This window comes from Dendrobates tinctorius, unplaced genomic scaffold, assembly GCF_039654945.1.
Source record: "Dendrobates tinctorius isolate UK_male_01 unplaced genomic scaffold, ASM3965494v1 ptg000060l, whole genome shotgun sequence".
NCBI classification, from domain to species: domain Eukaryota; kingdom Metazoa; phylum Chordata; class Amphibia; order Anura; family Dendrobatidae; genus Dendrobates; species Dendrobates tinctorius.
In genome coordinates this window covers 2422328-2446491 of record NW_027361728.1, presented here as the reverse complement: position 1 = coordinate 2446491, position 24164 = coordinate 2422328, and the positions used below count along the sequence as shown (strand labels likewise).

The 24164-nt window shown below is 36.7% G+C and overlaps 1 protein-coding gene across 1 annotated transcript in view; it reads right to left on the bottom strand.

Moving 5' to 3' along the window:
• The window catches only part of LOC141092728 (IgGFc-binding protein-like), a 273657-nt gene that overhangs the window by 31931 nt on the left and 217562 nt on the right, over positions 1-24164 (bottom strand). Inside the window, exons 77-80 of the mRNA XM_073579121.1 lie at positions 2778-2834; positions 1120-1361; positions 490-773; positions 77-354 (exon numbers count right to left, since the gene is read on the bottom strand). Coding sequence (XP_073435222.1) covers positions 77-354; positions 490-773; positions 1120-1361; positions 2778-2834 — 861 coding nt within the window. The remainder of the gene's footprint in view (positions 1-76; positions 355-489; positions 774-1119; positions 1362-2777; positions 2835-24164) is intronic.

Here is a 24164-nt window from a genome sequence, read left to right as displayed (position 1 = left end):
CATATTCAGTGTGTATTTAATAATACTGGAAGTGCAAAAAAGAGGTTTAAATGGGTAATAGACAGAATCTACTTACGACAGAAAGTGTCATTTCTCCACTCTCCAATAGTAACATTTTGAGACTGACAAGATTCAGCATAGGATTGGAGACTATCACACAGAATCTCCCCATCCAGGTTGGTTTCACACAAGTCGTATACACAGTTATCAAAGTAAACTAGAGGATTGATAACATCATAACAATCTTTGAATGGTCCATTCTTGTCTGTAATGATTCCACAGAAGCTGTTACTTTCAATGGTTTCTTTTTCTTCATCAGTACAACTGGATGGGTGGTCAACTCCTGGAGTGCATCTTTGAAATAAATTAGTGACCAGTTATTTTTAAGCAACTTATTTTCATATATAACATATACTGTACAACACAAATATATATTCAAGATAATTTTATAGTAGTAAACAAATACTACAATCAAGAACAAATTCTCACCGTGTGTCATTATCAACCTGCCAACTGTTTCCAAGACTATTTGAGTCTGGTTCTAGTACACCATCAGGATTCAGGAAATCATCAGCAGCGTTGCCATTGAAGTTTCCGCAAAGTCCACACACTTTACCAGAGTAGTTTCCTGGGATATTTACTTGGACTTTGTGATTCCCATCAAACTTCACTTGCAGTCCAAAGCCTGTTGTCACCAAGACATTAGATCCACTTAAGAATACATTGATGTCTGGTGAAAGAGAGATGGGCAATGTTGCTATTTGTCCATTGACCTGGTAAATAAAGAAAAAATTAACTTTAACAAAAATAAATAATACAAATATTCCAAAATCAGCAAACTATTGATTCTTAGATCCAATTGTTAAAAAATCCAACTCTGTTACTAAATGTACTTACTCTTGCAACATGTAAGCTCATTTTCTGTCCTTTTCTACATACAATTACAGGCACTCTTACTAACCCTTTCATGAGATGCGCAGTACAAGTACAGTGCATGTCAGGTCTCTCCCTTTGATGTGAGCTCCAGCGCAGAGCCCACATCTTCCCCAACACATGTCAGCTGTGGTGTGAAGAGGGTAAATTTTCTATTTGTATGAGAATCAAATGGCAGAGACTAACCTTAACAACTCTGTTCTTTTCCAATGTGATCCTCTTTCCATGTACATCCACGTTCACATACTTGACATAGGATACTCTAGTATTTCCTCCTCTGTGCTCATTAGCTGCTTCCACATTAAAGTTAGTCAGATTTTCCTCATCTTCACATAGTTTGGATAAAGTGTAGGTGCAGGTTCCCATGAAATGGTGAACCTGGTTATCATAGGTGTAGTAGTGGGGGTCTCCACTCACCTCACAATTACCTTAACACAAATAGACAAATGTTTTAAAATAATTTCATAGTTTCTTAATGTTAAAAGCAGACATCATTTCTTTGAGTTCATCCTATAATCTAACATGTTGATCCAGAGGAAGGTTAAACACTCCATGAGGCAGGTGCTAATAGCTATATATTAGGGGAAATATTCACAATTCCACATGCGGCAATTAAGCTCATTCCTTTGATTATACTGTAGTCCCATCACATAAACATTTTTTTTTAAAAAAGGCATCTAAGCCCTCCTTGATATTTTTACATAATATTTTATTTCAAGAGTAAAAAACTTGAGTATTATATACTGTATGATAGTGCTTACTAGAACTACTGTCATCCAAGTTAGAAAAAAGTTACAGAGTTGCCATAATGTGCTTTAATGCAGCCAAAATAGAGTTGTTTATCAAAAGCTTAATATATATTTGAAAACATCTCAAGGAAAATGGAGGGGTAATAAAAATGTTACTGATTGGCATGTGAAAGCTGAAATCTTCATTCTCTGTTCTGATAACCTAGTGAATTACAAAGTGGAGAAGTGGCTAGGGGGAGCAGGTACAGAAGGTCAATTATCTAGACTGTAGAACAAAAACAATAATCACACTGCCACATTCATCCTCCCAGAGCACATTATGCAACAAACAACACTGTAATTGGTTACTCTGGATAGAAAGAATTGTTTTTTTGTTGCTTTTGATTTAATTGATGCACAAGTTGTAGATATATTATGTCAGCATTTTGCACATCTTAAGAAAGGGCTCCATGGAGTACAATGCATTGAATCTTTTAAGAGGCAAACAGTATCTTATGAATTTACTGCATCTTATCTGTGGCATGCTCCTCCATACACTTCATCAGATATGCCACTCCAACTGGAGATTGGAGTGTGATTGATGTTGGAAAAAATGTGGGCACAGAATTTGGCTTTCGTAGCCACATTCCATCCCAACCATTTCTTCCCCAGCTCCTTTTTTGTAGCAAAAATTCTTTAATAAATCTACACTTTATTTCTTGCAGATGTCTTTCCTGGCATTTCCATTGACACAACATATAAACAGATAAGAGCTGCAAGCTTTGAAAAAAAAAGATGTTAGTCTTTCAGGTGTGCTTTAAGCCATATGTTTCTTAGTGAGAATGTGTTGACTCTGAAAAAACGGAATTGAGTCATTAAAGAAACTCATGGAAAGGTAAATGGCCAGATTTGATTGAACTGTGACTGTTGCGAAAATAATGTGATTTCTTGTTTGTAAGGAGCTGCTGGCTTACTGCAAATATTTTCTTCAGTTCAAATTTGTTAGACAAAAATAAATAAATCTCTATTGAATAAAAATATGTTCCACAAAAATACAGCAAACAAATTAATCAACTTTAATGAAGAGAGACTTGCTTATTAAGGTTGGTAACATACCAGATTCGGGTGGAACAAACGGTGTGGTTGTTGTCAAAGTTGTTGAAACTGTAGATCCTATGAAAAGAAATTATGATTTTGATGCATTTTACTTAAAATTTTAAAGTTAAAACCATCATTAGTTATGCATTGTGAATAAATGGCACATTATGTACATTTTAGGAAAACACATCACACAGTACAATGTCAATGACTCTCTGACAATCAGTAACTTTGATTTAACTGCCAGAATGTTTACATTCTTTCACCGTTTGCACAGCATTAACATTTCTGTTGACTCTGTAATTTCCATAATTCTATACTTTTTCTTTTTGTTATTGCAATTTTCTGTGTTGAAGGGTGTATAAGTAAAATTTTAAATTTATAAACGTTCTTTTTTAAACCACAGAGAAAAAACACAAAAAAATGAAGTGTTTGAAATGAAAAAAAGTTTCCTCACTAAAGATGTGAAAATCCATTAAATTTCTTATTTGTAAACTTTTTTTAAAAAAATTGCTTTTGCAGCTAATCACTTTGCTGCAATCTGCGAATTTTGCAAAGTCTCCAATGGCCTGGAATTAAATGTGTTATACTCTGAGGTCTCCTAGGACTGTGTTGAACATTTTTCAAGCTATCCAACACATATACAGTTTTGTTATAAAAGAGAAACAAATAATCAAATCATTTTGTAACCTCATTGGAATGGAAACCTATATCATAACACACAACATATATTGTGAAAACATGTCAAATTTTATAAATTAAATCACAAAATATCAATTACCACAAAATAGATAAAAAAGAGAAAAAACTCAACAAGACAAAAAGGATAAAAATGCACAGGAGGTTGGTCCAAAATCAATATACATAATGACAATATGGTTGAAAAACAGCCTCAGGTAAGTAAAATGGAGAAAAATAATTGGACCTGAGGTGGTAAACAAGAATCCGTCCAGTCCCATGAAAAAATGGCAAATATGAATAACTGATCTGTATTGTTGGTAAAAGAGAGTCAATTTATCAGAAAGGAAGTTGTCAGATTGAATATAATTATTATGCTTAAATTTAAGGTAACATGATTAAAGACATCTCAAATACATGGGGGTCTGAATAAATGTGCCAAATGCTTCCAAACCTCAAATAAATATATAATAAATAAAGAAAAAAATAGGTTGACACAATATAAAGGAGCAAAAATGCTAATATAAAGTGATGTGTGCATACCGATTGCAAATTGCCCAGAAGAATGTGCAAAGAAATAGTTACAAGTTATGTGAAAATGAAGCAATGTAAGCAAGGAGAAAACTGAAAATCATACTGACCCAAGAGTTCACTTCGTGAGCCCAAAGTGCGTTTTACCTTGTGCTTTGATGAGGGAACATATGTATGAAGGAGGGAGATGTACTTTAGGACCCTGTGACCAATCACAAGGGCTCCCAATGTTATCCCCAGCTGATAGGAGTGTAGCAATTACCATGCAAAGTAAGCGCAGATGTAATCTGCGGTCAGGGAGATGCGTCTCCATGGAGCACAGCAGCCCCAGTGGAAGTGACGTGTGCATGCATTCCATACACAGTCTTGGTAAAGTCAAAGTGACCTCAACATACCTTCATAGATAGGCAGATAATCTATCTATTTAGATATATAAATATAAATGTATGTGCATATATATATATATATATATATATGCATATATATAAATATATATAATATGTGTATATATATACAGTATATATAAAATGAAAGTTAATCAGTGGTAACAAACAGCTTGCTTAATACCACACTATGCTGTCAGACTTTTTATACTTTTTAAAATAGACAAATGGTCCAAAAATTATCACTTTTGTGGGGCTGATAACTGCCATGTCAGTATTTATACACAGGTGGTGTACATGGAAGAAAACCAAACTTTTTGAGGTAAAGTGTTCCAAGAAGTATACTTCTTTGGAGAGCAGTAACAGTTTTGTTGTTTAGAAATTAAAGAATATTCAGCTTTTTAATAATCCTTCCAAAAATTAGGCATCTTATCAAAGCAGCAAAAGGTTGGCAGTTGGTAAAGTAAAAGAGAAAAGGCTTTTTAAAAAGTATAACAAAATAATTTATTTTTCTGTAGAGCTCAAAGGACAACAAGGAAATGGCTATCTCTGTGTGGCTGTCTACTGGCAGAACTGTTGGCAGCCAAAGCACAATACAGAATATGATGGGAAAGAAGAGAAAACATCAAGCAGAGTAGGACCAGCATTGGCAGTCCCAACAGCAGCATCACAAGATCTGATAGTCCTATCTCAATGGCTTTCCTATATCATGTGAACTGATAGCTGCAAAGTATCATGGGGAAGCCTGCTCGAAGCGTCTGATATCAAGTGAGACTTCTCTTGATAAAGCAAATGTCAGCTTTGTAAGAATAAGAAAAAAGAATGCAAACATTCCTGTTCATTATTATAAAACTCAAACTGATGCCAAAGTACAGGGTGGGACATGTATATGGAAACACGTAAATAAAATGGGAATGGTTGGTGATATCTACTTCCTGTTTGTGGCACATTAGTATATGGGAGGGGTAAAACTTTTCAAGATGGGTGGTGACAATGGTGGCCATTTTGAAGTCAGCCATTTTGGATCCAACTTTATTTTTTCACTGGGAAGATGGTCATGTGACACATCAAACTTATTGAGAATTTCACAAGAAAAACAATGGTGTGCTTGATTTTAATGCATCTTTCTTCTTTCATGAGTTATTTACAAGTTTCTCTTTGTTTACAGCCATTGACATGTCATTGCAGCAGATTTCAATGTAAGACACGCTATGCAAGAAAACTGTCACCATTCCCATTTTATTTAGGAGTAACCATGGCCCACCCAAAAAAGTTTGCCTCATCACTGAACATAATGTCCTGTGTAAACTGAGGGTCCTGTTCCAATTCTTGTTTGGCCCATTCTGCAAATTCAGCGAGCCGATCTGGGTCATCCTCATTGAGAGGCTGAAGCAATTGGATTTTGTAAGGGTGCCATGTGTGAGTAGCTAATATCCGCCTAAGGGATGTTCGACTGATGCCAGATTGGTGCGCTGAATTTGCAGAATGGGCAAAGCAAAAATCGGAACAGGACCCTCAGTTTACACAGAACATTATGTTCAGTGATGAGGCAAACTCTTTTGGGTGGGCCATTTATATGGATACACCTAAATAAAATGGGAATGGTGAGAGTTTTCTTGCCTAGGGTGTCTTGCATTGAAATCTGCCGCAATGACACGGGTACTAGGTTCACCAGACATCAATACAATTTCTATCCGCTCCTCACGTGTTAACCTCTGCGACATATCAACGGCTGCAAACTTTTTAACAAACCATCCTAAAATTACTACTTTTTACTTGCAAAATAGAGTTGTTGTTTGAAAAGTAATCAGTCAATGGCTTTTTAAAATCATTTTTTTCAGAGCTGTTTCTTGTTTATAAACACCTTGCAAGGTAGAAATCCAAAAATAAATACAGTAAAAATGTAGAGCTCAATAGACAGTCAATACTTTGGACATGTCTGTCAGTGCAGGGCCAGCACTGGCAATCTCAACAGCAGCAACAAAGGCATGGATAGCCCATCCTGTTTCGCTGTTCCATACCATGCAGATTGATAGCTGCAAGGCATTATGGACAGGCCTGAATGATCGCATCTGATGTCATATGAGACTTAATTTGCTGATGTTAGTCTTCTGCTTTGTGAAAAACAGCAGCTGGCATTTTGGGGGCAATTCAAGTATTACAAATTGAAGATTGTTACAATTCTTTGTATCTAGTGATTTTTCTAAAATTCAACATAAATTTGACTAAAAAAGAATGGACTTGCTCATCTCTATTCCTTACCAGAAGAGGATTGTGGAAGTGTTGTGCCTGGTGTTTGTGGCACTGAGATTTCTGCAGTGTGCTTAGTAGTCAGAAACACGGTGGCAGAGCCTGGTGAAGTAATTGATGTGTTTAGTTAGATAATTTCCAAAATGTCAAAATGTTTCCCTTTTATGTTGCACTTTCAATGTTGAGCAGTGTATAAGTATATTTATATATTATAAAAGCTCTTTAACCATGGAATAAAAGAGAACACAAAAATAAAAATTGTTAAGCAACAATTCAAGGTTCCTTCCCAAAGATGAGCAGATCTTTTAAATACAAATTTGTCAGCTGTGTCGAATTTTTTAAAAAACTGTCTCTCAGCCAGTTTGAAATAAATTGCAAATTTCACAAAGCCTCCAATTGAGTGAAATTAAACGTGCAATACTCTAAGGGTTCCTAAGACTATATTAAACTTATTTAAAGATCTTTTACAAATTCATAGACTTAGTAAATCTGGGACCTCAACTTATATGACTATGGGTAAGGTAAATGGATGATAATTCATCATATATAATAGCTTGTTTAAAAGCACTCTAAACCATCAGAATTTTTATGATTTTTAAAATGTAAAAATGGTTGGCCGTAGTGATGATCTAGTATAGGCATTATTCAAAATTTCCCGAGCATGCTCGGGTGAAATCAGAGTTTTTGGATGTGCTCAGAGATTTAGTTTCTGTTGCTGTAGCTGCATGATTTGCGGCTGCTAGACAGCCTGAACACATGTGGGGATTTCCTAGCAAACAGGCAATCCCCACATGTATTCAGGCTAGCTAGCAGCTGCAAATCATGCAGCTACGGAGACAGAAAGTAAATCTCCGAGCACATAAAAATACTCGGAGATCACCCGAGCATGCTTGACAAATTTCGAGTAACGAGTATACTCTCTCATCACTAGTGGGCAGTTGACACAAATGCTAGAATTTATACAAAGTTGACGTACATGGAAGAAGCCATAGGTGATCTCAAAGCAAATTATCCCTGTGCACGGTAGAGTTCTCAGCAGATGAACAATAAAGCTGTAGAGCTCAATGGACAGGCAGGGGAGTGTGAGAGTCTATAGTTATTACTTAGAACAGCAACTGCACAGTATAAAATATGTTGGGACAGGCAAGAAGATGATCTCCAGTATAGGACCAGGGCTGCAAGTCTCAACAACAGCAAGAAATACTTTGCTAGCCCCTCCTTATTGGCTACCCTGTAGCCTATTAAGTTACAGCTATAATGCATTACAGGGAGGTCTGTGTGGTCACATATGATGTCATGTGTGACACAGTTTGCTGATGTAATTTTCTGCTTTCTGTAAATTCATATTATGTATTTTTGGGGCAATTTCCACGCTTCAATTTGCAATTGATTGGAATTCGCCAATTCCAGCGAATTTCCTAAAATTCGACACAAATTTGATTCACCAAGAATCAACTTGCTCATCTCTAACTCTTACCAGATGATTGTGGAAGTGTTGTGCCTGGTGTTTGTGGCACTGTGATTTCTACAGTGTGCTCAGTAGGTGGAAACAAACTGGTAGAACCTGGTGAAGTAATTGATATTTTTAGTTAGATTATAAAAGCTGTATTTTAAATGTTTTTATAACTGAAATTATAAGGCACATCTTTTTTTGCAGCAGAAATAGTTGTTTTACCAATACTGTTGGTAGATTTTTCAGGTGTTGATATAAAGAGCAGCCTAAAAATGAGCTAGAAAAATCAGGGATATGACAAAACTTTTTTGATGGTTTATAGGGACTGACTTTTCAGGAATGAAGGCAAAAGATTTAGAGAAACTGATTAGGTATAGCATTTAGGACACAAGTAAACTAAAGGTTTTTATAAGCATAACAAATTTAATGGTTCCTGTTCACTATTATGAAACCTTAACTGGTGCCAAAGTACTTTAGATTGCTTTGGATCATTTACTGCATTGCAACATAAATATATTTTTAGGGGAAGAAACATTATAGGTTCCCATTCATTAAAAACAGTGTAGACAAAGATTAATGATCTATTCATATAACAGTGCAAATTTCAGAGATAAAATAACAATTCATACACTTCCAGGGAATCTGTCACCCTTTTTATGGACGATGATTTTTCGGCATCGACATCAGGGGGTTATCTACAGCATTTTGTAATGCTGTAGATAAGCCCCCTGTTAGGAACGGCGGAACGCACTAAATAAAAGTAATAATAAAGTGCGTTCGCCGCTCGGGGTCCACTCCAGCTGAATGGAGCACTGGCTGATGAAACCCCTACAGGAGGCGCCATCGCCAGAAAATTTATCGGGCAACAGGAGGCGGGTAACTGTCGGCGTGGGGGAGGACGTGGACATATGGAAAACCGCATCTGTGATTGCCTTTACAGCAGCTTCGGTGGATTGAGCAGCTGAGAGAGCCCTCTCAAGAGTGGCCAGCCAGCCCTCAAGCTGCCGAATGCACTGTAAGAGTTGCTGCTGTTCTGCCATCACTAGCCAGACCCTGGTTCTAGTATAATGTTAGGAACGGCAGAACGCACTAAATAAAAATAATAATAAAGTGCGTTCGCCGCTCGGGGTCCACCGTGCAGTAAGTGGTATAACCACTGCTAAGTGGTGGCAGGAGCAACATGGCAGAACTGCACACAGGGTTAAACTTCACCCAGGTGCGCAGAGCAATCTCAGTTAACTCACAGAGATGCCAAAAAGTGCAAACACAAATGACTGAGCCTGTTGTAGTCACAGTAAAAAATGCACACACGGTATACGGTCACAGGAGTAGCCCAAGATGGCAGCACTATGTCCATCTAGACCTACCATGAGTGCGGCGTTGCAACTGCGAATGCAAAGGAGGCTGCTACTGCAGCGCGGCATGGACACTGCCGCTAAACAACAAAGGCAAGGCACAAGCGCAATGTCGGATGTTAGCAGCTGTGGATGTTGCAGCAGAGGAGCGCTGGCGCTGATTCTAACTCAGTCCCTATCCACATGCGTAATATCAGAGGGAAGGGGTTTCAAATGAGTCAGTCACCAGAATCATGCATACGTCCTCATACACACAGCAGCAGGTAAGCCTATACTAATGCATGGCGGAACAGCCATGCGCGCCTTTTATAGCAGCCGGGACATTCTGCATGCTTCCACATCTCTGAGATGGACCAATGAGAACTGGAGCGGGACCTGAGCACATGACTCCCGATCTCCAATGGGAGATCGTCCCATGAGCATGCCCAGTAAGAGGACAGAAGGAATTAGCCTCAGGAGAGATTTGCTGCAAGGCAATCTCCTCTGCAATCTCCTCTGCAGTGGAAAAATAGGAGGAGAGTGCAGAATGTGAGGATCTGGATCCCTGCTGAGTAAATGCAGAAATCTGACTCCTAACACCCCCAATGTAACCTGAAAGATAAGAAAAGAGAGTTAGATTATACTCACCCCAGTGTCCGGTCCGATGAGTGTCGTCATGCGGTCCGGCGCCTCCCATCTTCATACGATGACGTCCTCTTCTTCCCTTCCTGTTGTGGCTCTGGCGCAGGCGCACTGCTCTGCCCTGATGAAGGCAGAGCAGAGTACTGCAGTGCGCAGGTGCCGGGAGAGGTCCGGCGCCTGCTCCCTGCGGTATTCTGCTGCGCCCTCAACAGGGCAGAGCAGTGCACCTGCATCAGAGCCACGACAGGAAGGGAAGAAGAGGACGGCATAGTATGAAGATGGGAGGCTCCGGACCGCAACACCCATCGGACCGAGACCTGACCGCCCCCCAGTGAGTATAATCTAACTTTTTCTTATCTTTCAGGTTACATTGGAGGCTTATCTACAGCTTATCTACAGCATTACAGAATGTTGTAGATTAGCCCCGATGTCGATGCCGGCAGCTCATAGTCCAAAAAAAGGATGACAGATTCCCTTTAGTAAATTATATAAAAAATGTTCTGCTTGAAAGGGAATTTGCCACTTTGTTATCACTATTAACCTACAAATAAGGTGTTACTCTGAAGGTAAATAGAGTTACGTAGTTGCATCAACCACCGTATTAAAGCGTGGTTATTGGGGAAAAATTAACATTATACCTCCCACTAGCAACCGTATTTTGGTAATACAAGTGTGCCTCTGCAGCAACAGTGATCTCTTAAAGCAGTAGAGCCAGTAGTTGACTAACTGCAGTTATATTATTTATCATAATGTTTAAATTTTAAGCAGTAATCTTGCTGACTTTGGATCTACTAAAGGGTAATTTGTATATCTATAAATCATAGTGTCTGCTTTGTGCTGCTGATCATGAGCAATATGGGTGCTGAGACGATCACGACTGTACAAACTAATACTCTAAAATGCACAGTTCCTGAATGCACTGGGCACATTGAAGGGTTTATATGCTCAATGGTAAGTTTATAGGTTGGTCAATGGTGCTGTGAGACTTAATGTATGAATTTATAGACTTAATAATAAGTGTGCGTCCTGTTATGTGTGTACAGCCCATACAGGAGCTGCACTTCATAGAGTAACAAATCAATGTTACATTAATTTTTTTGTGGAACAAATGGTACCGAAACTCCTCAAAACTGTGCCAATAAACATGTTTCAAAATTATAATTCTAGACTGCATGTTGCTTGTGTTAATGTGAGCAACCTAACTAATATCATGCCAAATTGTGTAAGTGCTTGAATTAATCTGTGTGGTGCTCATACTCAATATTGAAAAATTGTTCTCATTTTTTCAACATTTCCATATTATTAGCATGTCTGTCAATCCTGTGATTTCCGTAGCAACACAATTTCACCCACCAGGTTTTGCAATATCAAAATTGCTGAGTGTAGAAGTACATTTTTAATGTTATAATTACCCTTTAAACCATGGCATACAATTGAACACAATATTAAAACAATACAAAGTTCCTTACGAAATATGAGCATATCTTTTAAATTCAAATTTGTCGGCGCTGTCGAATTTTTCAAAAAATTATGTTTGATAGCCAAACTATTTTCAGTAAAATTCAAATTTTGCAAACCTTACAATTCCCTTTAGTTACATGTGTAACACTCTGAGGACTCCCAGTACTGTATTATACTAATTTTTAAGCTATTTAACACATTCACACCCTTAGTAAAGTCAAAATGACCTCAATATAAATGTATATGAGTAAATGGATGCCAACCACTTGTACACAATGAACTGTTTAATATCACTGTGCACCATTAGACTTTTCATGCTTTCTAAAATGTTAAGAGGGGAGTGAACATGATTGCCATGCCAGAATTGATACACAGGTGATTTATATGGAGGATGCCATGGGTGATTTAATAGTAAAGATCCAAATGTAATCCCTATTTGGGGAATAGCAATGGATTTGTTGTTTGGAAAATGAAAAAGCCATAGCTTTCAACAAACCATCCTGAAATTACTACTTTTTATTTGCTGAAATAGCATTGTAGTTTGAAAAGTAAACAGTCAATGTCTTATTAAAAACCATTTTTTTCAGAGCAGTTTCATGTTTATAAACTCAATGCAAGGTAGAGATCCCAAAAGAAATACAGTAAAAATGTAGAGCTCCATAGACAGTCAATACCTTGGACATGTCTGTCAGTGTAGGATCAGCACTGGCAATCTCAACAGCAGCAACAAAGGCATTGATAGCCCTTCCTGTTCTGCTTTTCTTTACCATGCAGAGTTATGGCTGCAAGGCATTATGGGGAGGCCTGAATGATCGCATCTGATGTCATATGAGACTTCATTTGCTGATGTTAGACTTCTGCTTTATGTAAAACAGTATCAGGCATTTTGGGGGCAATTCAAGTATTAAGAATTGAAGATTGTTGAAATTCTTTGTATCCAGTGAATTTTCTAAAATTCAACATAAATTTGATTAAAAAAGAATGGACTTGCTCATCTCTATTCCTTACCAGAAGATGATTGTGGAAGTGTTGTGCCTGGTGTTTGTGGCACTGAGATTTCTGCAGTATGCTTTGTAGTTGGAAACACGGTGGCAGAGCCTGGTGAAGTAATTGATGTGATTAGTTAGATAATTTCCAAAATGCCAAAAATTTTCCCTTGTTTTGTTGAACTTTCAATGTTGAGGAGTGTATAAGTATGTTTCTATATTAGAAAAGCTCTTTAACCATGGAGTAAAAGAGAACACAAAAAAAATAGTAAAATACAATTCAAGGTTCCTTCCCAAAGATGAGCAGATCTTTTAAATACAAATTTGTCAGCCTTGTCGAATTTTTTACAAAGCTGTCTCAGCCAGTTTGTCATGAATTGCAAATTTCATAAAGCCTCCAATTGACTGGAATTAAATGTTTAATACTTTAAGGGTTCCTAAGACTATATTAAACTTATTTAAATATCTTTTACACATTCATAGACTTAGTAAAGCAGGGACCTCAACTTATATGACTATGGGTAAGATAAATGGATGATAATTTATCTTATATAATAGCATGATAAAAAGCACTCTAAACCTTCAGAATATTTGTGCTTTTTAAAATGTAAAAATGGGTAGGCAGTAGTGATGATCGAGTACATTCATTAATTGAGATTACCCGAGCATGCTTGGGTGAACTCCGAATATTTGGATGTGCTCCGAGATTTTCTTTCTGTCTCCGTAGCTGCATGATATGCGGCTGCTAGATAGCCTGAATACATGTGGGGGTTTCCTAACAAACAGGCAATACCCACATGTATTCAGGCTAGATACCAGCTGGAAATCATGGAGCTACGGTGACAGAAAGTACATCTCCGAGCTATAGAAATACTTGGAGATCACCCGACAATGCTCGGCAAATTTTGAGTAACGAGAATAATTGCTCTTTACTAGTGGGCAGTTGACTCAAATGCTAGAATTTATACAAAGTTGACATACATGGAAGAAGCCATAGGTGATATCAAGCAAATTATCCCTGTGCACGGTAGAGTTCTCAGCAGATGAACAGCAAAGCTGTAGAGCTCATTGGACAGGGGAGTGTGAGAGTCTATAGTTATTAATTATAACGGCAACTGCACAGTATAAAATATGTTGGGACAGGCAAGGAGATGACCGCCAGTATAAGACCAAGGCTGGCAGTTTCAACAGCAGAAAGAAAGGCTTTGTTAGCACCTCCTTATTGGCTGCCCTGTAGCCTGCTAAGTGACAGCTACAATGCATTATAGGAAGGTCTGCATGGTCACATATGATGTCATGTGTGACACAGCTTGCTGATATAGTTTTCTGCTTTCTGGAAATTCATATTATGCATTTTTGGTGCAATTTCTGCTCTTCAATTTGCAATTGATTGGAAATCGCCAATTCCAGCGAATTTCCTAAAATTCGACACAAATTTGATTCACCAAGAATCAACTTGCTCATCTCTAACTCTTACCAGATGATTGTGGAAGTGTTGTGCCTGGTGTTTGTGGCACTGTGATTTCTACAGTGTGCTCAGTAGGTGGAAACAAAGTGGTAGAACCTGGTAAAGTAATTGATATTTTTAGTTAGATTATGAAAGCTGTGTTTTACATGTTTTTATAACTGAAAATACAGTATAAGGTAAGTCTCTTTTTGTGCAGGAGAAATAATTGCTTTACAGCTATTGTTGGTAGATTTTTCAGGTGTTGTTATAAAGAGCCTAAAAATGAGCTACAAAAATCAGGGATATTTGATGCCATAGGGGCTGACATTTCGGGAATGAAGGCAAAAGATTTGAAGAAACTGATTAAGTATATCATTTAGGACACAAGTAAACTAAAGTTTTTTGTAAAAACAACAAATTTAATGATTCCTGTTGACTATTATGAAACTTAAAATGGTGTCAAAGTAATTTAGCTTGGCTCGGATCATTTACTGCATTGCAAAATAAATATATATTTTAGCGGAAGAAACATTAAAGGTTCCCATTCATTAAAAAGAGTATAGACAAAGATGAATGATCTATTCATGGAACAGCACAAATTCCAGAGATAAAATAACAACTCATACACTTAATAAATTATAAAAAAAGGTTTTGCTTGAAAGGCAATTTGCCACTTTGTTAACACGATTAACCTACAGATATGCTGTTACTCTGAAGGTATATAGAGTTATGTAGTTGCACCAACCACCGTACTAAAAGCGAGGTTACAGGGGAAAAATTAACGTTATTCCTCTCAGTATCAACCATATTTCGGTCATACAAGCGTGACTGTGCGGCTACTGGCAACGCTCAAAGCAGCACAGCCAGGAGTTGACTAACTGCAGTTATATTATTTATCCTCATGCTTAAATTTTACGTAGTAATCTTGCTGACATTGGATCTACTAAAGGATAATTGGTATATCTATAAATCATAGTGTCTGCTTTGTTGTGCTGATAACGAGCAATATGTGTGCCGAGACGATCGCGACTGGACAAATTAATACTTTAAAATGCACAGTTCCTGCATGTACTGGTCACATTGAAGGGTTTATATGCTCAATGGTAAGTTTATAGGTTGGACAGTGGTGCTGTGAGACTTAATGTATGAATTTATAGATGTAATAATTAGCTTGTGTCCTGTTCTTTCTGTGCAGCCCATACAGGAGCTGCACTTTACCGAGTAAAAAATCAATGTTACATTAATTTTGTAGCGGAACAAATGGTTCAGAAACTTCTCAAAACTGTGCCAATAGACATCTTTTAAAATCACAATTCCAGGCTGCGTGTTGCTTGTGGAAATGTGAGCAACCTAACTGACATCATGTCAAATTGTGTAAGTGCTTGAACTAATCTGTTTGGCGCTCATTCTCAATATTGAATAAATCTCAATTATTTGAAAAATTGTTCCCATTTTTTCAACATTTCCATATTATTAATATGTCTGTTGATCCTGTGATTTCTGTTACACTACAATTTCACCCTCCTGGTATTGCAATTACAAAATTGATATGTGTATAAGAACATTTTTACTTTTTCAATAGCTCTTTAAACCATGGAGTACAAGTGAACACAATAATAAAACAATACAAAGTTCCTTATGAAAGATAAGCAGATCTTTTAAATTCAAATTTGTCGGCGTTGTCGAATTTTTCAAAAAATTATGTTTTGCAGGCAAACTATTTTCAGCAAAATTTTAATTTTGCAAAGCCACAATTCCCTTTAGCTACAGGTGTAACATTCTGAGTTCTCCTGGTACTGTATTATACTATGTTTAAGTTATTTAACACATTCAGAGCCTTTGTAAAGTCAAAATGACCTCAATATAAATGTATATGAGTAAATGGATGCCAACCACTTGTTCACAATGAACTGTTTAATATCACTGTGCACCATAAGACTTTTTATGCTTTCTAAAATGTTAAGAGGGGAGTGAACATGACTGCCATGCCAGAATTGATACACAGGTGATTTATATGGAGGATGCCATGGGTGATTTAATAGTAAAGGTCCAGATGTAATCCCTATTTGGGGAATAGCAATGGATTTGTTGTTTGGAAAATGAAAAAGCCATAGCTTTTCAACAATCCATCCTAAAATAACTACTTTTTATTTGCTGAAATAGCATTGTTGTTTGAAAAGTAAACAGTCAATGGCTTTTGAAAAATCATTTTTTTCAGAGCTGTTCCATGTTTATGAATCCCATGCAAGGTAGAGGTCTCAGAAGAAATACAGTAAAACTGTAGACCTCCATAGACAGTCAATACGTTGAACATGTCTGTCAGTGTAGGACCAGCACTGGCAATCTCAACAGCAGAAACAAAGACATTGATAGCCCTTCCTGCTTCACTGTTCTATACCATGCAGAGTGATTGCTGCAAGGCATTATGGGGAGGCCTGAATGACCGCATCTGATGTCATATGAGACTTCACTTACTGATGTTAGTCTTCTGCTTTGTGTAAAACAGTAGCAGGCATTTTGTGGGGCAATTCAAGTATTCCCAATTGAAGATTGTTGTAATTTTTTGTATCCAGTGAATTTTGTAAAATTCTTCATGAATTTGATTAAAAAAGAAATGACTTGCTCATCTCTATTCCTTACCAGAAGATGATTGTGGAAGTGTTGTGCCTGGTGTTTGTGGCACTGAGATTTCTGCAGTGTGCTTAGTAGTTGGAAACACGGTGGCAGAGCCTGGTGAAGTAATTGATGTGTTTAGTTAGATAATTTCCAAACTGCCAAAAATGTTCCCTTTTTTGTTGCACTTTCAATGTTGAGGAGTGTATAAGTATGTTTATATATTATAAAAACTCTTTAACCATGGGGAAAAAGAGAACACAAAAATAAAAATAGTAAAAAACAATTCAAGGTTCCTTCCCAAAGATGAGCAGATCTTTTAAATACAAATTTGTCAGCGCTGTCGAATTTTTTAAAAAACTGTTCATCAGGCAGTTTACCATAAATTGCAAATTTCACAAAGCCTCCAATTGACTGGAATTAAATGTGTAATACTCTTATCATTCCTAAGACTATATTAAACTTATTTATAGATCTTTTACACCTTCATAGACTTAGTAAATCAGGGATCTCAACTTATTTGACTATGAGTAAAGTAAATGGATGATAATTCATCATATATAATAGCTTGTTTAAAAGCACTCTAAACCATCAGAATTTTTATGTTTGTTAAAATGTAAAAATGAGTGGGCAGTAGTGATGATCGAGTATAGTCATTAGTCGAGATTTCCCGAGCATGCTCGGATGAACTCCGAGGATTTGGATGTTCTCGGAGATTTAGTTTCTGTCGCTGTAGCTGCGTGACTTTGGTTGCTAGACATGCTGAATACATGTGGGGATTTCCTAGCAAACAGACAATCCCCACATGTATTGAGGATGGTTAGCAGCTGCCAATCATGCAGCTATGGTGACAGAGAAAAAATCACCGAGCACATCCAAAAACTCTGAGATCACATGAGCATGTTCAAGAAATTTTGAATAATGAGTATACTCGCTCATCACTAGTGAGCAGTTGACTCAAAGGCTAGAATTTATACAAAGTTGATGTACATGGAAGAAGCCATAGGTGCTCTCAAAGCAAATTATCCCTGTGCACGGTAGAGTTCTCAGCAGATGAACAGTAAAGCTGTAGAGCTCAATGGACAGGCAGGGGAGTGTGAGAGTCTATAGTTATTACTTATGACGGCAACTGCACAGTATAAAATATGTTGGGACAGGCAAGGAGATGACCGCCAGTATAGGACCAGGGCTGGCAGTCTCAACAGCAGCAAAAAAAGCTTTGTTAGCCTCTCCTTATTGGCTGCTCTGTAGCCTATTAAGTGAGAGCTACAATGCATTACAGGGAGGTCTGCGTGGTCCCATATGATGTCATGTGTGACACAGTTTGCTGATATAATTTTCTGCTTTCTGTAAATTCATATTATGTATTTTTGGGGCAATTTCCACGCTTCAATTTGCAATTGATTGGAATTCGCCAATTCCAGCGAATTTCCTAAAATTCGACACAAATTTGATTCACCAAGAATCAACTTGCTCATCTCTAATTCTTACCAGATGATTGTGGAAGTGGTGTGCCTGGGGTTTGTGGCACTGTGATTTCTACAGTGTGCTCAGTAGATGGAAACAAAGTGGTAGAACCTGGTAAAGTAATTGATATTTTTAGTTAGATTTTAAAAGCTGTATTTTACATGTTTTTATTGCTGAAAATATAAGGTAAATCTTTTTTTTGCAGGAGAAATAGTTGCATTACCTATACTGTTGGTAGATTTTTCAGGTGTTGATGTAAAGAGCAGCCTAAAAATGAGCTAGAAAAATCAGGGATATGACAAAACTTTTTGTGATAGTTAATAGGGGATAACTTTTCGGGAATGAAGGCAAAAGATTTGGAGAAGCTGATTAAGTGTAGCATTTAGGACTCAGGTAAACTAAAGGTTTTTGGAAAAACAACAAATGTTATAATTCCTGTTCACTATTATGAAACTGGTGCCAAAGTACTTTAGCTTTCATCAGATCATTTACTGCATTGCAAAATAAATATATTTTTAGGGGAAGAAACATTTAAGGTTCCCATTCATTAAAAACAGTGTAGAAAAAGATGAATGATCTATTCATAGAACAGTACAAATTCCAGAAATAAAATAACAATTCATACAATTAATAAATTATAAAAAAAAAATGTTCTGCTTGAAAGGGATTTAGCTACTTTATTATCACTATTAACATACAGATAAGGTGTTACTCTGAAGGTAAATAGAGTTATGTAGTTGCACCAACCACCGTACTAAAAGCTAGGTTACTGGGGAAAAATTAACTTTATTCCTCTCAGTACCAACCTTATTTCAGTCATACAAGTGTGTCAGTGCGGCTACAGTCAACGCTCAAAGCAGCAGTGCCAGTAGTTAACTAACTGCAGTTATATTATTTATCCTAATGTTTAAATTTTACGGAGTAATCTTGCTGATGTTGGATCTACTAAAGGGTAATTTGTATCATAGTGTCTGCTTTGTGCTGCTGATCATGAGCAATATGGGTGACGAGACGATCACAGCCGGACAAATTAATACTCTAAAATGCACAGTTCCTGCATGCGCTGGTCACATTGAAGGGTTTATATGCTCAATGGTAAGTTTATAGGTCAGTGGTTCTGTGAGACTTATTGTATGAATTTATAGACTTAATAATGAGCCTGTGTCCTGTCATTTGAGTGCAGCCCATACAGGAGCTGCACTTTACAGAGTAACAAATCAATGTTACATTAATTTTGTAGTGGTACAAATGGTTCATAAACTTCTCAAAACTGTGCCAATAAACATCTTTCAAAATGACAATTCCACACTGTGTGTTGCTTGTGGACATTTGAGCAACCTAACTGATATCATGTCAAATTGTGTAAGTGCTTGAATTAATCTGTGTGGCGCTCATACTCAATATTGAAAAAATCTCAATTATTTGAAAAATTGTTTCCATTTTTTCAACATTTCCATATTATTAACATGTCTGTCGATCCTGTGATTTCCCTAAAACCTCAATTTCAACCTCCTGGTTTTGCAATTTCAAAGTTGATGAGTGTATAAGTACATTTTTAATTTTATAATAGCTCTTTAAACCATGGAGTACAATTGAACACAATAATAAAACAATACAAAGTTCCTTACGAAAGATGAGCATATCTTTTAAATTCAAATTTATCGGCGTTGCTGAATTTTTCCAAAAAATTATGTTTTGCAGTCATACTATTTTCAGTAGAATTCAAATTTTGCAAAGCCTACAATTCCCTTTAGTTACATGTGTAACACTTTGAGGTCTCCTTGTACTCTATTATACTAATTTTAAGCTATTTAACACATTCACAACCTTAATAATGTCAAAATGACCTCAATATAAATGTATATGAGTAAATGGATGCCAACTTCTTGAACACAATGAACTGTTTAATATCACTGTGCACCATAAGACTTTTTATGCTTTCTAAAATGTTAAAATGGGAGTGAAGATGACTGCCATGCCAGAATTGATACACAGTTGATTTATATGGAGGAAACCATGAGTGCTTTTTTACTTGTAAAGGTCCAAATGTAATCCCTATTTGGGGAATAGCAATTGATTTGTTGTTAGCAAAATGAAAAAGCCATAGATTTTCAACAAACCATCCTGAAATTACTACTTTTTATTTGCTGAAATAGCATTGTAGTTTGAAAAGTAAACAGTCAATGTCTTATTAAAAACCATTTTTTTCAGAGCAGTTTCATGTTTATAAACCCAATGCAAGGTAGAGATACTAAAAGAATTACAGTCAAACTGTAGAACTCCATAGACAGTTAATACCTTGGACATGTCTATCAGTGTAGGATGAGCACTGGCAATCTCAACAGCAGCAACAAAGGCATTGATAGCCCTTCCTGTTCTGCTTTTCTTTACCATGCAGAGTTATGGCTGCAAGGCATTATGGGGAGGCCTGAATGATCGCATCTGATGTCATATGAGACTTCATTTGCTGATGTTAGTCTTCTGCTTTATGTAAAACAGTATCAGGCATTTTGGGGGCAATTCAAGTATTAAGAAATGAAGATTGTTGAAATTCTTTGTATCCAGTGAATTTTCTAAAATTCAACATAAATTTGATTAAAAAAGAATGGACTTGCTCATCTCTATTCCTTACCAGAAGATGATTGTGGAAGTGTTGTGCCTGGTGTTTGTGGCACTGAGATTTCTGCAGTATGCTTTGTAGTTGGAAACACGGTGGCAGAGCCTGGTGAAGTAATTGATGTGATTAGTTAGATAATTTCCAAAATGCCAAAAGTTTTCCCTTGTTTTGTTGAACTTTCAATGTTGAGGAGTGTATAAGTATGTTTCTATATTAGAAAAGCTCTTTAATCATGGAGTAAAAGAGAACACAAAAATAAAAATAGTAAAATACAATTCAAGGTTCCTTCCCAAAGATGAGCAGATCTTTTATTAAATACAAATTTGTTAGCCTTGCCGAATTTTTTACAAAACTGTCTCAGCCAGTTTGTCATGAATTGCAAATTTCATAAAGCCTCCAATTGACTGGAATTAAATGTTTAATACTTTAAGGGTTCCTAAGACTATATTAAACTTATTTAAATATCTTTTACACATTCATAGACTTAGTAAAGCAGGGACCTCATCTTATATGACTATGGGTAAGGTAAATGGATGATAATTTATCTTATATAATAGCATGATAAAAAGCACTCTAAACCTTCAGAATATTTGTGCTTTTTAAAATGTAAAAATGGGTTGGCAGTAGTGATGATCGAGTACAGTCATTAATTGAGATTACCCGAGCATGCTTGGGTGAACTCCGAATATTTGGATGTGCTCCGAGATTTTCTTTCTGTCTCCGCAGCTGCATGATATGCGGCTGCTAGATAGCCTGAATACATGTGGGGGTTTCCTAACAAACAGGCAATACCCACATGTATTCAGGCTAGATAACAGCTGGAAATCATGGAGCTACGGTGACAGAAAGTAAATCTCCGAGCTATAGAAATACTTGGAGATCACCCGAGAAAGCTTGGCAAATTTTGAGTAACGAGAATACTTGCTCTTTACTAGTGGGCAGTTGACTCAAATGCTAGAATTTATACAAAGTTGACATACATGGAAGAAGCCATAGGTGATATCAAAGCAAATTATCCCTGTGCACGGTAGAGTTCTCAGCAGATGAACAGCAAAGCTGTAGAGCTCATTGGACAGGGGAGTGTGAGAGTCTATAGTTATTAATTATAACGGCAACTGCACAGTATAAAATATGTTGGGACAGGCAAGGAGATGACCGCCAGTATAAGACCAAGGCTGGCAGTTTCAACAGCAGAAAGAAAGGCTTTGTTAGCACCTCCTTATTGGCTGCCCTGTAGCCTGCTAAGTGACAGCTACAATGCATTATAGGAAGGTCTGCATGGTCACATATGATGTCATGTGTGACACAGCTTGCTGATATAGTTTTCTGCTTTCTGGAAATTCATATTATGCATTTTTGGTGCAATTTCTGCTCTTCAATTTGCAATTGATTGGAAATCGCCAATTCCAGCGAATTTCCTAAAATTCGACACAAATTTGATTCACCAAGAATCAACTTGCTCATCTCTAACTCTTACCAGATGATTGTGGAAGTGTTGTGCCTGGTGTTTGTGGCACTGTGATTTCTACAGTGTGCTCAGTAGGTGGAAACAAAGTGGTAGAACCTGGTAAAGTAATTGATATTTTTAGTTAGATTATGAAAGCTGTGTTTTACATGTTTTTATAACTGAAAATACAGTATAAGGTAAGTCTCTTTTTGTGCAGGAGAAATAATTGCTTTACAGCTATTGTTGGTAGATTTTTCAGGTGTTGTTATAAAGAGCCTAAAAATGAGCTACAAAAATCAGGGATATTTGATGCCATAGGGGCTGACATTTCGGGAATGAAGGCAAAAGATTTGAAGAAACTGATTAAGTATATCATTTAGGACACACGTAAACTAAAGTTTTTTGTAAAAACAACAAATTTAATGATTCCTGTTGACTATTATGAAACTTAAAATGGTGTCAAAGTAATTTAGCTTGGCTCGGATCATTTACTGCATTGCAAAATAAATATATACTTTAGCGGAAGAAACATTAAAGGTTCCCATTCATTAAAAAGAGTATAGACAAAGATGAATGATCTATTCATGGAACAGCACAAATTCCAGAGATAAAATAACAACTCATACACTTAATAAATTATAAAAAAAGGTTTTGCTTGAAAGGCAATTTGCCACTTTGTTAACACGATTAACCTACAGATATGCTGTTACTCTGAAGGTATATAGAGTTATGTAGTTGCACCAACCACCGTACTAAAAGCGAGGTTACAGGGGAAAAATTAACGTTATTCCTCTCAGTATCAACCATATTTCGGTCATACAAGCGTGACTGTGCGGCTACTGGCAACGCTCAAAGCAGCACAGCCAGGAGTTGACTAACTGCAGTTATATTATTTATCCTCATGCTTAAATTTTACGTAGTAATCTTGCTGACATTGGATCTACTAAAGGATAATTGGTATATCTATAAATCATAGTGTCTGCTTTGTTGTGCTGATAACGAGCAATATGTGTGCCGAGACGATCGCGACTGGACAAATTAATACTTTAAAATGCACAGTTCCTGCATGTACTGGTCACATTGAAGGGTTTATATGCTCAATGGTAAGTTTATAGGTTGGACAGTGGTGCTGTGAGACTTAATGTATGAATTTATAGATGTAATAATTAGCTTGTGTCCTGTTCTTTCTGTGCAGCCCATACAGGAGCTGCACTTTACCGAGTAACAAATCAATGTTACATTAATTTTGTAGCGGAACAAATGGTTCAGAAACTTCTCAAAACTGTGCCAATAGACATCTTTTAAAATCACAATTCCAGGCTGCGTGTTGCTTGTGGAAATGTGAGCAACCTAACTGACATCATGTCAAATTGTGTAAGTGCTTGAACTAATCTGTTTGGCGCTCATTCTCAATATTGAATAAATCTCAATTATTTGAAAAATTGTTCCCATTTTTTCAACATTTCCATATTATTAATATGTCTGTTGATCCTGTGATTTCTGTTACACTACAATTTCACCCTCCTGGTATTGCAATTACAAAATTGATATGTGTATAAGAACATTTTTACTTTTTCAATAGCTCTTTAAACCATGGAGTACAAGTGAACACAATAATAAAACAATACAAAGTTCCTTATGAAAGATAAGCAGATCTTTTAAATTCAAATTTGTCGGCGTTGTCGAATTTTTCAAAAAATTATGTTTTGCAGGCAAACTATTTTCAGCAAAATTTTAATTTTGCAAAGCCACAATTCCCTTTAGCTACAGGTGTAACATTCTGAGTTCTCCTGGTACTGTATTATACTATGTTTAAGTTATTTAACACATTCAGAGCCTTTGTAAAGTCAAAATGACCTCAATATAAATGTATATGAGTAAATGGATGCCAACCACTTGTTCACAATGAACTGTTTAATATCACTGTGCACCATAAGACTTTTTATGCTTTCTAAAATGTTAAGAGGGGAGTGAACATGACTGCCATGCCAGAATTGATACACAGGTGATTTATATGGAGGATGCCATGGGTGATTTAATAGTAAAGGTCCAGATGTAATCCCTATTTGGGGAATAGCAATGGATTTGTTGTTTGG